At 38.0% G+C, this 16,917-nt stretch overlaps 1 protein-coding gene and 2 long non-coding RNA genes across 4 annotated transcripts; 1 reads left to right on the top strand and 2 right to left on the bottom strand.

Annotated features, from left to right (window-relative positions):
- Positions 1-84: 84 nt before the first annotated feature.
- On the bottom strand, positions 85-1,314 carry LOC145229302 (uncharacterized). Its single transcript, XR_013860412.1, has 4 exons — positions 1,220-1,314; positions 1,097-1,153; positions 955-1,005; positions 85-893 (listed from the first exon to the last, which is right to left on the bottom strand). It is a non-coding gene; the product is annotated as an uncharacterized LOC145229302 (long non-coding RNA).
- Positions 1,315-3,842: 2,528 nt separating this feature from the next.
- On the bottom strand, positions 3,843-5,312 carry LOC145229918 (uncharacterized). The gene is made up of 3 exons (XR_013860512.1): positions 5,229-5,312; positions 4,262-4,351; positions 3,843-4,069 (listed from the first exon to the last, which is right to left on the bottom strand). It is a non-coding gene; the product is annotated as an uncharacterized LOC145229918 (long non-coding RNA).
- A 240-nt stretch (positions 5,313-5,552) lies between these two features.
- Positions 5,553-15,906, top strand: LOC145228042 (spliceosome associated factor 3, U4/U6 recycling protein-like). 2 transcript variants are annotated; one of them, XM_080093015.1, is made up of 24 exons: positions 5,553-5,759; positions 6,309-6,434; positions 6,527-6,632; positions 6,783-6,853; positions 6,973-7,086; positions 7,160-7,265; positions 7,334-7,470; positions 7,539-7,694; positions 8,264-8,395; positions 8,702-8,807; positions 10,302-10,394; positions 10,606-10,777; positions 11,259-11,457; positions 11,519-11,636; positions 12,265-12,351; positions 12,409-12,522; positions 12,755-12,829; positions 12,881-12,978; positions 13,048-13,179; positions 13,672-13,737; positions 13,815-13,967; positions 14,031-14,123; positions 14,184-14,263; positions 15,475-15,906. In XM_080093015.1, the coding sequence occupies exons 1-24, from the start codon at positions 5,652-5,654 to the stop codon at positions 15,635-15,637; spliced, it is 2,805 nt and encodes a 934-aa protein (XP_079949141.1). In that variant the 5' UTR covers positions 5,553-5,651; the 3' UTR covers positions 15,638-15,906. The 2 variants fall into 2 exon arrangements, with proteins under 2 accessions (XP_079949141.1, XP_079949140.1); XM_080093014.1 differs by having other exon boundaries at positions 5,575-5,759; positions 13,812-13,967.
- The last annotated feature ends 1,011 nt before the right edge of the window (positions 15,907-16,917 follow it).

Here is a 16,917-nt window from a genome sequence, read left to right as displayed (position 1 = left end):
CCCATATATTTCAAATACGTCACAGGTATACTTTAGTTCAAACATCACATACTTAAATACACAAATGCGTTTTAAGGTGCCTAATTTACATACTGTATTGCATATACCGCGTGTAGCGTTGCACCTTCAGTGCAGAGCCTGGATAAACTGCCAGTGCTAGCAACAGATTTTTATTGGATCAAGCTTGAATGACGGGCGCAATAAACGCGGTTAAACACGAGCAACAGCAAAAGCATACGTCCGACAAACATATGTACAGTAAGAAGCAACATACGAAACTTTGATCTGTCCGAGCTTCTCGATTATGTATGGTGTATGCAATCACAAGTAGACTGTAAGTTTTGTCGCAGGTATACACAGGTTGTGACATAATTGTGCATTAAAGTAAAGCATAAATAAAGACGCTTTTAGGCACACAACTTACCGGTAAATAAACCGGGTTGCAGCAGTATAATGCACAACACAATGTATGCAGGTCCAACTTGGATTCGCTATAATATAAGACAACGTGTTGTCAATCACTGGTACTGTAACGAGTAAATCGCAATAACACAGAATGCTCACCAGTAACTCAAGTCTTTACACTTAAATATATTCGTCGACTGTTTGCATATTCAGTTAACTTCCTTATTTAAATATATAGAAATAAACACACATATCAGTTAGTTGTCACTGTTGCGCTGTCTTTAATTATCGGAAGGCGTGACTCCCTGCGCCTCCAGACAGCACAGCAGGGGCGATCGCTTGTGTTCCTACAACTGTCTTTAACGCGCCTTTCCTTGCGCTCAAAACTCCAAGAGCTATACAACGAACTCTTTTATTGTACAAAGTGGCCGAATGATGGCGCTCGAGAGTATGGCAGCGCGGCGAGTACAAGGGTCAAAAGGCGGTTTCTGCAAACATGTTCGAATTAAGACAAGGCAACAGGCAGAAATTCAATGACATTACGCTTACCAAACTATTGAAGGACTGGAGTCGTTTAAATGCAAGCGATCAGTAGAAGGTCTGTAAACACAGCATCAAATTACATCACATATTCACAGCACTTAATCACACCAGTGACGGACGGCAAAACTTTAGGCAACAATAATCTTACCGGAATAACACAGTCCGGTTCAGAAAAACACGGGGGTGGACGACGGCGGAATTTAGTCTGAATACAGGTTTCACATAAATTCAAATCCGAAAGGTTAACAACAGGGTTTAAACATATACTTACCGGTCACTAAATGTACAAGTCACACATTGGACGATTCAGTTTTTAAACAGCATAATTTTCCTGTTTGTTACACAAAAACAAACATAATTGACCAGTTAAAACACGCATGCACACGCTGTAAGTTCCAGTCACAAATAAACACGAAGCGGTCTCGCTTACAAGACGTGATACCAATAAACAATGCCAAAGTTGTGACATCACAATCACCGATAGTGTGACAGACAATGTTCCAGGTGGCACAACACTGCGTCATACACAGGAATCAAGGCTACTGGCGGGAAACACAGAAAACATAAACATATGTACAAGGCGATGTAACAGTCACTTTCATGCGGTCAGCAGTGCTGGATTAAGGGTCTGCTGGCCTGAAGGCACATTTTATAAGTGGCCCGAAAATCAGGGTTGCCAACTAAAAAATTAGAATTATCAGTGTTGCCAAATCATTGTCGCAAAGATCGTTGTTGTAAAGTGGCCTGGATTTTTGACTGGCCTGTAGGCACGTGCCTACTTTGCCTAATGGTTAATCCGGCACTGGCGGTCAGCACCAATGATGGCAGTACGGTACGTTAGGTATTAATTGACCGTACCACGTACCTCGTTACGAAGAGCGTACCGTACCACCGTATCGTACCAAATGTAAAAAAACGAAACGTACCGCACCACCGTCCCGTACTTCGTACCGTACCATTAAACAAACCAATCGGAATCGGGTTGGATAAATTTTATGACATACACTTAAAGTAAAGGTGTCTAAACAAGCTGCCGCACTAAAAAAACCCGCTTATTCGAAATAGCAGGTTGGTGTATTTTCTACGATGGGCTCGTGCAGCGGCAGTGTGCTATTTTCAACAGCATGATTTTAATATTAACCAAAAGCGTTTCGTACCCGTACCTCAGCTTTATTTGCGTACCGCACCTACGTACCGTACTTTTTAATGTATTTGCTGCGTACCGTACCGTCGTATCGAACCGTACTGCCATCCTTGGTTAGCAGATCGAGCAGGCACCAATAAACGCAAACCATGCGGTCTGCCACCAGGTAATTGCACCACAATGGATTTGACGTCACAGCGTCATTGTTGGAGTCAATAGCAATGCCAGGACGATAAAATTTTAGTCGCATTTTTTTTTAGTTGTAAGGTTTAGTTTAATTTTCGGGCTATTTACATAAACTTCCGTCTTATGCCAGTTTAATTCTTTACTGTAACATCACGACAAATTCGTAAAATACGAGACTCAGTAGGACAATGCTTGTCATCTCATCTTTACCTATATACACACATAGGCGCCGAGTGGGCTGTGGCAGGGTGGCAGTGGCGGCCACCGTGGATATTTTGTTTTTGTAGCAGTTTCGTAAGAAATAACATCAAATCTGAAGAAAAACGGAAACAATTTTGCTTTCAAACAAGCTTGTTGGCAAAAAGCAACAAAACGTGTCTTAATACTGCAACCTGTTTTGGTTAGTTGTTTATGACGTCAAACACACATTTGTCTGCCAGTGAATGTTTGGCCATTGTTGTGTACAACGCAAACGTGTCGTTATAAATGGTTATCTCAGGTGATATGAAGCAGCAACAACTTGACGAAACATTGTTTTAAACCAGCGTGGTCCAACTGCAGGCCCGCGGGCCAATTGTGGCCCGCGAGATAATTTTTTTGCCCCGCGAAAGTCCCAACATTTTAATGACAACTATAAGTTTGTTTCAAAATGTGAGGATTACACACACTAAATTCTGCAAAATTTCCTATTGTGACGCATGACAAGGCATTGTTATGTAATAAAGGGTTCTGCTTCTATAAACCGTTCGGGAGCAGGGGTGAAGGTGATACGAGTGATGACTGGCTGGTCAAACTCTCCGATTGTGATCATCACCCTTCGTCGGGAGTATCCTACTTCCTCTATTAATTTACGAAGATACCTACGAGCTACCCGTAATCGCAAAATTGGACATCTTGAACTCTTTATCTCACATAAATCTGAAGAAGGATAATTCACAGTTTCAGATAAAATCATCTCGTACTTCGTGAATCCAATGAAGCTGTTCGTAACATTGAATCATACAAAAAAGAACAATCAGCACCCAGTTTAGTTAATCAGTTCTTGAATAAAAAGTTTTTCTCTGTTCTTTCCTTTACTATCTCTTCTTGGAACTACTAGCTACTAGCAGTCGGTCGCTGCGGAAACCACACAGTTATGACAAAACAAAGTGCATTATTACCCCAAATGTATATATATAACACCTTACGCAAGGTTCACTTGAGCACGATAATAGTACGCAATAAAACGATTATATAACTCTCATAATTTGTGCTCTGGCCAATTTTGATAAAAATCCGTAGAAATGTAAACACTGATAAAAATGATAAATTGTCTGGATGGTGTAATGGTCAAATTTTCAAAAAAAATGCACCCTCCCTCACTTTTATGCACCCCTCTTTACCAGAAAAAACAAAACAGTAAGTAACAAACTGCAATAACACACACTTTGTTTACTTTCAAGTGGCGACCCATGCGCAAGTTCAACTAGCTTTAATTCTGTATAAGCGTTTGGAGGGACCAGAAATTTTGCGTAAACGAAAACACCAAAAGTTAACGATACTTTCTTTATCTACATTTACTGAATATCTCATTAAACACGCGCTTATTATCCACCACACACACTATATACGATGCTCACATTTCAATCTGAAAATAGTCGAGCCAGATACTCCACTTTCTTCTGGCATCCACATCTTCCAGAACGTCGCCCAACACTTCTCTTGCTTTAGCAATATTACTAAGAAGCCTCGCCTCGCAGCGAGCCCAGTAACACCACAAGGTGAAATCTGGATCACCGGTTTCGTTGAAGGCTGCACGAGATTACAAAATATCGTTATTCTTGAAACCCCAAAACGAGATAACCAAACTCATTTAATACAATATTTTTGTTAAAAGAAAGTTTGTAACAATGTTCGACAGTAACAAAATAATTTTTTAAATGTGGAAGTGTTGGAAAATTTTGACACGTTAAAATATGGCGTGTTAGGGTTTGGCGTCCTTACCTGGCAAAACAACGTTAAGTAGATGGGATGTGGCGTTTTTGAAAACATCATGCAGAGATTTTTTTGTTTCAAGATTTTCATCGTCGCTTTCTTAAAAAAACAGTCAATCATTATAAACAAAAATTAGCTGTTTTATTTTTGACATTAACATAATACGAGTTAACACCTGAAGGTGAATTTATAAAAATTCCTTCTTGGTTGCGTACGTTTCTTTTGGGCTACGTTTTCCCAATCTCAAGCAGCAAACTTCAGTCAAAATCGGAAATAAAAATTAGGCCAATTAATTTTCAACAACCATGCATGCAGCACAACAAGCTGGCGATTTCCAACCAAAATCCGTATTTGGCTGTTGTTTTTCCAACACACGATGTACATAAACAAAAACAATACAAAAATGTCAAACACGCATATTACGTATTTATATGTGCAAAAAACGCCGCCATGGCAGTCTAGCCCATGTCGGGTGAACCAGATACCAACAATAACACTGTTATTGAGCAAAACAGCTTAACGCTCGCAGAAATTACCAGAATGTATCCCTTTAGAAAGGGCATTTTTCAACACAAAAGTTGACATCCAGTTTTTATCACTTCACTTTTATGCACCCCTCTTTACCCCCGGGATACTAGGCAATGTGGTAGTTTGGTTTCCAATCCTTGTCTGATGGTTTTATTATTTTGGGGAAATAAATAATGCACATTGGGTTTTACACAAAGGAATGAAGGTAAACATAACAACATCGCGACGAGTTTTTGACTACGTTGAAGTACAACAAATGATTTTAAACGCTCGATTGGTGTATTAGTAACATAATGGTTTTTGTGCTTCAATACACCACGTTGGTCCATTTTGAGAGTTTATTTGTGTATAATTAACAACATGGGTCTGGTGTACTTTCTTGAGCAAACGCCTAAACTTCCCAACCCTATGACACATTTAAAAAGAAACAAAGTATTAAAGCACTCACTAATTATTCTGCATTCCCCAGTGCTTTTGCTAAGGAAATCCAGCAAATGCGTATGTCGTCGTGTGAACAGTTCGTGGTATATCTACTAATTCCAAATGCAGAATTACTTTGAAACTTTCAATCAAAGCCATTTCTTAACAAAGAAAAGAAAGTAGAAAGCGTGTGGGCGCCAATTTGAGTTTTCTTGTGACGTCATAAAAGGGGCAATTTGATTTTTATGGTTGCTAACATTTTTCTTGCGATTCGCAGCTCCGCACGTTTTGTGATATACCATGATTGCAAGAATGCAAGTACAGACATTAAAACATGCACTTGTTCTGCAACACCTCAAACTAATTCTTGATTTCTCTTTTGCTAAAAATACACTTAGAAAATGTAGGGGTTTTGTTGTGTCTTTCCGAAAGGCGAAATTCAAACGATTCGATGGATCCAACCGTTGATGCCAATGAAAGCGACGCGTCGTCCAATGAAGAAGATATGGAGGAGGATGAGGGATTAATTCAGAAACAAATTGAAGAGTTAGATGAAAACGTATAGGCTTTGTTTTAGGACACTTATGTTAAAACAGTTTTGTCATTGGTGTGCATTTAAATTAAAAATCGGTTTTATATCTTAGGAACACTATACACACACTTGAAGAGTAATATAATCATAAACATTACTGCCAGAACTTGTGTATGTAGAATACATTATGCAGACAACCTGCACTGATGATGACAATAGTGATTGTTGACATGTCTGCATAATGTATTCTATATACACAAGTTCTTTGGCAGTTATGGTTTTATCTTTCTGTAAAAATAATTCATGTCAATAAAATATACTTCAGCAACAAACACATCATGCAATTCACTGGAAAAAGGCAAAGTTTACAAAATTTTGTTCTGTATTTAATAAATAATATATGTTTAAAAAAAGAAAACAAATGTCCAGTCTTTTCCCAGTATAGGACGTTGAAACGTCGGAATAAAATTAATTTGCCAGAAGAGCTCTACAAACTTGGTATTATGCCTGGCAGCAATAGCTTATACAATCTTTTCCGAATTAGCTAAAGAATATTTTTCCTTCTCATTAAAATAGATTAAAACATCACCCTACAACTACCAACATCATGTTGACCGCATTGAACTATTGAGAAAAATTGGTGAGTTTGAGCAGTTGCGGACAGCAAGAAAAGGCATGAGCAATATTTTTCCTTTGACAAAGGTAAAGTGTTGAATGTAGACCAATAGATGTTTGCCGTGCCAGGGATAATTTTTGTATGAACCTAAAACTTGTCAACAAACTTTTTTCACCAGGACCTGTGGTTAAACTGGCTTGAAGATGAACAAAAGTTTGCAGAAACTGATGATGACCATAAAAAGTTAGAAGAGCTTTTTGAACTATCTACCAAAGACTATTTGTGTAAGTTTGTTATGTGTGGTATTTATATTCATATACTGATATGCTTCTTATCTGTTTTTTCAATCCAAAATATCATTTGGCCACTGCACTTTTGTAATTAGTTTTACCGCACCATAAAGGAACAGTATTTTCAAAAGATCTATCTTGTAGGTCCAGAAATTTGGTTGGAGTATGCACAGTATTCAATTCGTTTAATCGGGAATGAAGGTGGAATTGCTAAGGTTAGTGTGCTCAAATACTTTTTTTGGAATCAACAAACCAGTTCTTTAAATGTTTTACCATATAACCCATTTTGATGAAGAGTTTTTACATAAATTAAACAGCTGTTTTTTTTTCTTAGTTGCGTTCAATAATGGAGAGGGCTTTGTCTGAGGTGGGACTTCATGTGTCAAAAGGATCTTCAGTTTGGGAAGCCTACAGAGAAATAGAAAATGCAATTTTAATGACAATGCAAGCAAGTGTGCCTTTATATTTAGTTACTTCAAAACAAATTCAAAATATCTCCTTATTTTATATTTCTACTACAGCCACCACCAGGGAGTATAAGTTCTGCTGAGCAGTTGAACCGCTTATCTGAACAAACTGATCGAGTTGGTTTACTGTTTGTACGTCAACTTGCAATTCCTTTATTGGGTGGGGATTGAAATCTCATTGGTGTAGGATTCTTAAGATGAATTGTGTTGCATTGATACTTTCCACAGACATGGAGAACACCATGACTGAGTACCAAGAATGGAGAAAGAGTGTTGAAGATGGGGAAATCAATATTGAAATCACTGAAAGCTACCAGGAAAGCTTGTCTCGACTGAAAAAACTTGCAGAATTAGAAAACATACTGGCAAGTGTTATTTGCTTTACAAAACAAAGGTTAAATAAAAACGTTAAATATGATGCACTGTATTTTAGGAGGAAGCCAAGATGCCCAAGCTTGATGCTTACCACCAATACATTGAATATGAAAAGGAATCACATGATCCAGCAAGAGTGCAATGTATTTATGAACGTGCTATTGCAGACAATTGCTTAAACTCAGACCTTTGGTTTCAATACATAAAATACTTGGTAAGTTTTCAGATATTTCTTCAGTAATAAACGTCACATTTTTATAAATAATATTTGGATTTCATTTTTTTTCTTGTTTCTATGGCCGAGTTTGTCTATTTATTTTTGCCATAAACTCTTTGAGGGATTTGGAACTTTAACAGCTGATAAGTATAGTCGTGTCATGTGTCATCTGTTTAGTTTAACTAGATAGCCCTAGTGGTTACTCTTAGGCCACAAAGACTAAATTGCTTTGGTGTGAACATCTTATAAAAGCAACTTTGTGTTTGTGATCTACTTGCATTTAATGGTGTATATTTTTTCCATTTACCAGTAGGAGGGATGTTAACAATAGACATCATAAGCATTAAGAGTAGCTGCTCAAAACAACTCTAGTGGTCAAAATTTTACAGAACTGTAGTTTAGGTGTAGAATCCCAGCTTACTAGCTTTTGAAATGTGTAAATTACAAGGTACGCAATATAACATAAGTCTAGTGAGTACTTCAATGTTTTGAAAAGGTTATAGTGTATGTGCAATGACAGTATGTGCTAAGCCACCATTTTAGTTAGTGACTGAATCTTTCTTTAGGTGGAAACCATCAAAACTGGACCAGTGGTTTTGTCCGTCCATGAACGAAGTGTTCGAAATTGCCCTTGGGTTGCACAATTGTGGACAAAGTATCTCATTTGCTTAGAAAGGAATAAAGCTTCTCCTGAAAAGGTAAACTTGTTTTTCCACCTAAGTTAAAATAAATAATCATGTTGGTGTAAACAAGTTTACTGTGTTGTGATGTAGAAAAAAATATACAGAATTTTGATATAACATTTATCTGATGTTTAACTTAGACTACAAAAACATTTTTGTGTGCATATAAGAAATAAAATGTTTTTGTTTGTTTTGTAGTAGCTTGCACATTTGTATTTTGACAACAGGCAAATAGTTAAATCTAAACTTTTTTTAATTATGTAAACCAAAAACAACAAAGCTTTAATTCAAAAAACTACATTAATTAACCATGTTGCACAGATGCAGAAAGTGACATCAGATGCATTGGCTGCAGGGTTTTCTTCTGCTGGTGATTATGCCTTGTTATGGCAAGTTTCCTGTGATCAGGCTCGTCGACGAGTTACTGGTAGGTTTTGTTTTTGGAACATGAATACAGAGAATCAAGCGGAAACAAATATATTTCAAATACCAAATAAGAAACAAAACATTTCAACACTTTTTCAGTAAAATGATTACATGCCGGATAGCAAACGTTAAAATTTAGATTGGGTTGTAATTTTATATGTCATGAGCAATATACACTTGGGCTATTCAAAAATAGTTGCACCCACACAAAAATTTAAAATGAAAGCATGTAGAAAACTTATTTTAGGCATTTCATTTCTTTACCGGACCAAAGGAACAAATGGCCGGCGTTTGTTGTTGGGTTTTGGTTCTTTGCTTGGATTTTCTTTGCCTTGATCCTGACTGTTGTTGTCGCCTGGCCAGACAACTTGCCGAGAAGGCCCACGTGGTCTGTTCATTGGCCACATTTGCTGGACAAAAGTACTGATAACCACAGTCACGTTTCCCATCTTGAACTTCTAGTTGCTCAAACGAAACGGAAAGTTTTTTTTCGCATACAGGATATCCTATGTTAAGACAAAATACGTATGCATATAACAAACTTAAATTAATTTTACGTTTCGATTTTTAGAAATTTTTATTTCCATGATTTTAGAAAAGAAAACGACCTTACGCTCGCACACATTTAGTGCAAATTTTTCATATCGGCGTTGACCCAATACCTTTTACTAACCTTAAATCTACTTGCATTTGCAACTAAAACTGGCACGTAGACTTACACTAAAAATTTTACTCGTATTATCTTTATAGGCCCTTTCTAAAGGGATACATTCTGGTAGTTTCTGCGAGCGTTAAGCTGTTTTACTCAATAACAGAATGTTATTGGTTCTTGGTTGGTATCGGTTCACCCGACATGGGCTAGACTGCCATGGCGGCGTTTTTTGCACATATAAATACGTAATATGTGCGTTTGACATTTTGTATTGTTTTTGGTTAAGTTCAGCGTGTGTTAGGAGAACAACGGCTAAATACGAATTTTGGTTGGAAAGTACCAGCTTGTTGTGCTGCCTGCTCGTTAAAACTTCATTGGCCTAATTTTTTATTTCCAATTTGAAGTTGGTGACTCCAGTACACCAAGTGTGAGGTCGCCGACTTATAAAGCTGTATGTATGCTTTTATACCAGAACTTTCTGCTCAGGGACAGATAAGATCTGTTTATCAAAAAATAAAAAATAAGAATGTAGTATACAGTATACTGTCGGAGCAACGCCAAAACTGGTCTACCAAAGAAGCAAAATTAAAATTTGCAGTACTTCCGCTTTAAGGTTTTCGATTATTTTTTAATTGATATAAAAATTTCTTCAGTGCATTGAGTCGCACAATCGCTTGTTTGAGTGAATATGCTGCTTGAGGTTGGGACAACGAGTCCAAGAGAAACGTACGCAACCAAGAAGGAATTCTGATAAAGTGCACTTTAGGTGTTAACTCGTATTATGTTAATGTCAAAAATAAAAAACTAATTTTTCTTTAAAATGATAGACTGTTTTTTTTAAAGAAAGCGACAAAGAAAATCTTGAAACGTCCAAAAAATCTCTGCATGATGTTTTCAAAAACGCCACATCACATCTACTTAACGTTGTTTTGCCAGGTAAGGACGTCGCTCAACCGTAACTTGGTCAGTATCGTCTGTTGCTGTGTATTATATTTTGTAACCAATTTACCAAAACGCCACATTTAAAAATTTAGTTTGTTGCTGTGGCACATCGTTACAGACTTTAAAAATATATATATTGTATTAATGAGTTGGGTTATCTCGTTTTTTGTTTTAAGAATAAGGATATTTGTTTAATCTCGTGCAGCCTTCAACGAAACCGGTGATCCAGACTTCACCTTGTGGTGTTACTGGGCTCGCTGCGAGGCGAGGCTTCTTAGTAATATTGCTCAAGCAAGAGAAGTGTTGGACGACGTTCTGGAAGATGTGGACGCCAGAAGAAAGTGGAGTATATGGCTCGACTATTTTCAGATTGAAATGTGAGCATCGTATATAGTGTGTGTGGTGGATAATAAGCGCGTGTTTAATGAGGTATTTAATAAATGTAGATAAAAAAGTATCGTTAACTTTTGGTGTTTTCGTTTACGCAAAATTTCTGGTCCCTCCAAACGCTTTACACAATTACAGCTAGTTTACCTGGCGCATGGCTTGCCTCTTGAAAGTAAACAAAGTGTGTGTTATTGCAGTTCGTTACGTACTGTTTTGTTTTTCTGACTTTTTAAGAGTTTGATAGGAAACAACTACAAGATTCCGGGCAACGACGTAATAGCTTTAACGTGAAAAGCTTTGTGTTCTACTAAACAGAACACTCGTGCTGGTTGATACATATTTGTGATCAGTGGCGTATCGAAGGAGAGGATTTTGGGGGTCCGGACGCCCCTATTTGTGATAGACAGCGACTCAATACGATCCCGTTATGTAATCATTTATCCAACCATTTTTTCATTGTTAATTTGGAAGGGAGTTTGGTGATGTGAAAAAGGCAAGGACTGTTTTGCGAAAAGCTTTACAAAGTACAGCAGCTGACGATGGTTCGGCCGAATCAGCAGCCTCGCATCTAATTCAGTTCGAACGGGAATTCGGAAGTTTGGAAGATCTGGAAGACGCTACCCGCAAAGTAGAAGGAAGAATGGCCAAAGTCGCCAAACGTAAAGAAAAGGTGGGTCATGGCTACATTTTGAATTTTAATGCAGATTCTCAATGTTTTAGTTTGTTCGTAGGTTGCTACACATTTTCAAAACAAGACGAAACGTCGACAACAAAATCCTCAGTCTGACAGAAAAGAGAAAGTGTCACCGAAATCTGGCCAGGACGCAAAGAAACGTCCACGGAGTAGTAGTAAGCGTATTTTCGCAATTATTGTGGGTCCACTTTTCTGAAGGAGGAAAAAATATTTTTGTTCATTTTTCTGTCCAATGCAGCCCATTCTCAGGCTGTTCTGAGAAAAAACTGGCTCAAATGTATTCAAAATTTGACATGATGGATGTGTGTATCTGAAGTTGTGCACTTCAAATTTGAACCAAATTGATACACTGATGCAGATATATTTAAGACCACCAAAACGCAATCAGATTTAAAATCGCCAGGGTTTCTTCTAAAATCTAAATCAATATCGCTTGTAATTTATTTGTCTTTCCAAATGTAAAAATGATTGCACCTTAATAATAATACTTTATTACCAATTAATTATGTGGGGGGGGAACATGTTTATTTCTGCCTGCATAAACGATTACGTACACTGTAAAACGCCAGGTAAATATAGGAACGAATTAAATTTTGTTAACCAATGTATATCTATAAGAACAACAAAAAATGATGGATGTGGTATACATAATTTGAAAATATTTAACGAAGCCACAATTGTAATTGGTGGAGTTTTTTTTCCAATGAAACAAAATTTGGGGAAACAAATAAGGATAAAGTTGTGTTCAAATCATCTTGAGCCATCATGTTTTATTGATTACAGAGTCTGACGTGGACTTCATTCCTGAAAAACGCCAACGAAATGATAAAGATGAAATAGTCCAAGATACTGGTTTCAAAGCTCCTTCAGGTCAGCTCCCTAACAAGTCAGTCGCACTTTCCAATCTAACTGTATTTACATTTTCAGGTTTGCCTGCCAGGTTAGCCAAACCGAAATCCAAACTGCCCGAACAAGGTCAAGGTGAGAAACCGAAAGCTAACGCAAAACCACCTCCGCCAGGATTTCATCAAACCACAACAGGTTTGTATGTTACTTCCTAAACCTCGCAGTGAATACATATTAGGGTATTGTTTTAATCAGGCGGCGGTAGAAACGGCACCGATCCGCGAGAGATTTATTGCCGAGCTGAGCAAAAACAAAACGCACAACAATGCCAAGCTTACACCTAACTTAAAGAAATCGACTTTTGTTTAATGCTGAAAACGTATTTGTTGAATAAGGATGTCTATCTTCAAACACTGTTTATCTTAAGGTAACACAACAACTAATGCGAAGCCACTGGTCAAAATTGAACCTACCAATGATCTCAAAAGCGACGAGGGCAAAGGTAAAACACCGATATATTGCCTCTACGATTGTAACTAAATTTCGTTGTCAGGCCAGAAGTTTACACCCACGGCGGAATCCGATGAGCGAACAATATTCGTCAGTAACCTCGGATACTCGGTGGAAAACCTGGACGACAAGTTGCACAAGGTGTGATTATGTAAAATTTGCGCTGTGATCGATTTCATTTTGTGTTGTTTCAACCTTGCTTTGTTAAAGATCTTCGGTGCGTGTGGTGAAGTTGAGTCGGTGCGTTTGGCAAAAAACAACAAAGGACAAATCCGCGGCTTCGCCTATGTTCAATTTCTTGCCAAGTCAAGTGTGGATGATGCATTGAAACTTGACAGAGAGGTGAGCGCTAATCTTTATTACTGCAGTCAGGCAAAATACCACCCGCAAATATTTCGTCCATTAGTTGCCCTTATTAAACGCTTAACATTTCGCGTATCGTTTTGTACAAGATCGCAATTTACACAAAAACTACGTTGTAAGCCTAGGAACATTAAACAGCTCTTTGGTTTTCATCATCCTGGCCTCAGAGGATGGCAAAAGATGTTTTTTTTGCTACGTCAATATAAGCTGGCAAGCGTTCATAAAAATTTGCCGTTCTGGTAGCGGTTTGTGGGCACATTTCGTTTATGACTGTGTAGCCTACGTTGAACACGGCAAAAATGCCATATTATACAGGGTTTTTTGTACCCGAATACTAAAATACGTCCCCTTAAACTCGAAATGCGATAAGTTTTGCTTTGTTTGTTTACATTTTGTCCATAATTTCAAGCATGTTTAGTAGTTTTTCCCGATATCAAAACAGTGAGACCGACTTAACAAAATATCATGCAGGTTTTGGAGGGACGACCGATGTTTGTTTCACCCAATGTCGACAAAACGAAAAATCCGGATTTCAAGGTGTGTCAAATAATCACTTATACGCGTATATCACCCAAATCCTTTACCTTTAAAATACATTTTTTTCGTGGCAGCAGGTATTTAAATACGACACTGGCATGGAACGACACAAGCTATTTGTATCAGGTCTGTCCTTCACAACAACCGAAGACGAACTGCGTCAAATTTTTTCACAACACGGTAAACTGAAATCGCTTCGAATCGTCACGACCAGAAGTGGGAAGCCGAAGGTTGGTTCACTTAAGGTTTGTCCGTTATTCCGAGGTAAACATCTCATAAACGTTTTTTTGTAGGGTTTAGCGTATGTGGAATACGAGACGGAAGCAGATGCAGCACAAGCTGTAATGAAAACAGACCAAACTGTTGTTGGCGGATTCACTATTACGGTAGAATTATTTTGATACGTTTTATGGGTTCATTAAATTGCATATAACTCTTTATTGCAGGTGGCGATTAGCAATCCACCGTCACGTAACAAAGGTAGTGAAGATCGAACAAGGCAGGTTTCAACAAACAGGGGAGGAACGTAAGTTGAGAATGAGATTCAACGTAGTTACGTTCGGTGGTTCGTTTTGTAAACAGCCAGTTTAAATTTTATCTATTAAGTCAGCTTTGTGTCTCTACGCGTGGTTTTGCAAATTCACAAAGAATATAATGATTTGTTTATTTTCGCTGTTTTAAGTCCATACGAAGTTAATGGTATTTGGGGTTAAACTGGAAATAGTTGCATATAAGATCCAAGTTATTGACCACTTTGTTAGCGGGCAGTTGTTTTGTTGAATGACTAAATTTGAAGCCAATATGCTAGATATGGGTCCCTGAAGGGGACGCATCTTGATTTCACTCAGTTGTTTTTCTGTTTTTTTCTCCCCTGCAGTTTGTCCATGCACTTTTGGCATGAAATCTTTGATGGATTTGGATGAAACTTTTACAGGCCGTAGATATAGTTGTGTAGATGTGCCATTTGTTTTGTTTGACTCGTTAGCCCCACCATTTGCCCCGCTATTCCCCAAAATGAGTGAATTTTTAAACATAGCTTGTAGAGTTTGCCATTCATAGGTGTTGATTGTTGTGTTTTACCCTGTAGTCCCAATATTTACCCCACTGGCCCCCTAAAATGGGTAAATTTTTTAAACAATGTTGAAATTAGCTGAAATTTGAATAGCTTGTAGACTTTTCCATTTATCAGTGTTGATTATTGTGTTTCAGGCTTTAGCTCCACTATTTACCCTGTTAGCCCCTGAAAATGGGTAATTTTTTTTAACGATGTCCAAATTAGCTGAAATTTGTACAGTATGTTGATTTTGCCATTTATAGGTGCTGATTATTGTTTATCAGCTTGTAGCTCCAATATTTACTCTTCTGTCTTTTAAAATAAGGCAGACTTTTAACAGTGTCAAAATTACATGGCAGTAAATCCTGAAATGCATTATGTACAAACTTGTGTGTTTGAGGACCCATGAGTTTCTGCCTGCAGAAACAAACCAAGGTTATAAAAATGTTGGCATATGTGCAATGGCAAAATGTGCTAAGCCACCCTTCTAGTTTTACATGCTTTCTTTATCCTCACTTAACAATGAACGGGGCGACGATATTCATTTAATTCAGCTGGTGGTACATGTCGTTAAACGGGTTGAGCACAACTGACCTAAGCAGCAGTTGCCCAAAGTTAATGACCCGTCACCAACGTCCGTTTTGCTTCATTGGCAGCTTCGGTTTACTTTTACTTTGGTACAGGCGCGGCCGAGCACGAACACAGGTAAACCTGCTCCCACGAACCTTGCAACGGCCCAACACAACCACTGATAAACCTAAGTTGGAGAGAGATGCCAATTATAACGAAGTAAAAAGCCAGGCACTAAGCAACAAGGATTTTGCAAAGATGTTCACTCATCCATGACGAGTGGCATTTGTTTCCAGCTTCAAAGAAGTGGCTTGTGCATGCGCTTGCCACGGTGTAAGAACTAAGTTGACATTATCGCGGCAAATACCGTCCGATTTTATGGTTTCCTGCCGCTTCTTCCGTTTTTTGACTCATTGTTTTGATGGAGCTCGTGATTTGTTTAGTTTTTAAAGCTGGACATTTCATTTTATTGCCAAAATCGTTTTTTTTTTGTCATCAAATCGTTGTGTTTCGCAATACTGATTTCGAACACGGCCGCCAACTTCCGATGTTGTGGTTTTTTCACCCGAGATGCTTGCGCCTTGTGACAAGCTGGGTCTTGTTACGTTGGATGTTACTTACACACAAAACCTAGTACGACCCAAACCGAACCAGGTAATCTGATGTAGCTATGAGCTTGAACATAATCGTGAAGAACTTGTTTTTAACTTCCAAACAAAAAGTGGAATTTTACAAGAGCGTTGCTTTCTGTGACCACCTAAACTTGAGAGAGAGAAACTGTGCACAACCTTTAGTACTTGTCAAAGGTCAATCGCACCAACCCATAGTAAAGAGGAAAAAATGTTAGTCATTCCGGATTAAAGGGAATCGGGGGTCGAGGAGTGTTCTGTGTTTAGACAAACCACTTTTTCCAGAAAAACAGCATTTCCCCCAGGCCCCACAAGAGGGGGTGCAGCCGGTGCGCCGAACCGGGGCCCATATAATTATTCGGTTAAAAATTACAGGGTCAAATATGTTTGTAAAATTGTTTAAAAAAATTAAAAATTGTTAATGCTGACTGCCGAATATGGGAGTTTGATTTGTAAGTAGTGCAACTAACTCTATGCAACAAGTTTTATGATTGTTACGTCGGTACATGCGCGAATTGTAGCGAGATGTCTTTTAGATGTTCCTATTTCTTGTTCCATAGTTGTGTCCGTTGTTTGGTAAGGATTAGTAATGTTAACAACGGTAACATTTATTGCAGTATAAGTCGTGTAAGTTATGTTGTAAATTGGGATATACCTTGTAATTTGGATAAGCGCTGTTGAGTTTTCTGGACGTTATACTAGCATTTGTTACACTTATTTGATTTGGTCACAGCTTTGTTCTTTGGAAGTTAACGCGACAGTTGTGTGTTTGTTTGTTTGTGTGTGTGTGTGTTTTTGCTGTCTGCCTTTCTATTAAGCATTTTTAATTGGTCTGAACGTAGTGTACCTATGTGAACAAAACACCTCAAACAAGTTAGCAGTTATGGGGTCTCGAGTCCGACTTGAGTCAGCATTTTCAAAGACTTA

Source organism: Phallusia mammillata, chromosome 5 (genome assembly GCF_965637545.1).
Source record: "Phallusia mammillata chromosome 5, kaPhaMamm4.hap1.1, whole genome shotgun sequence".
NCBI lineage: Eukaryota > Metazoa > Chordata > Ascidiacea > Phlebobranchia > Ascidiidae > Phallusia > Phallusia mammillata.
The sequence above is the reverse complement of the archived record's forward strand: the minus strand, read 5'-3'. Positions and strand labels throughout refer to the sequence as shown.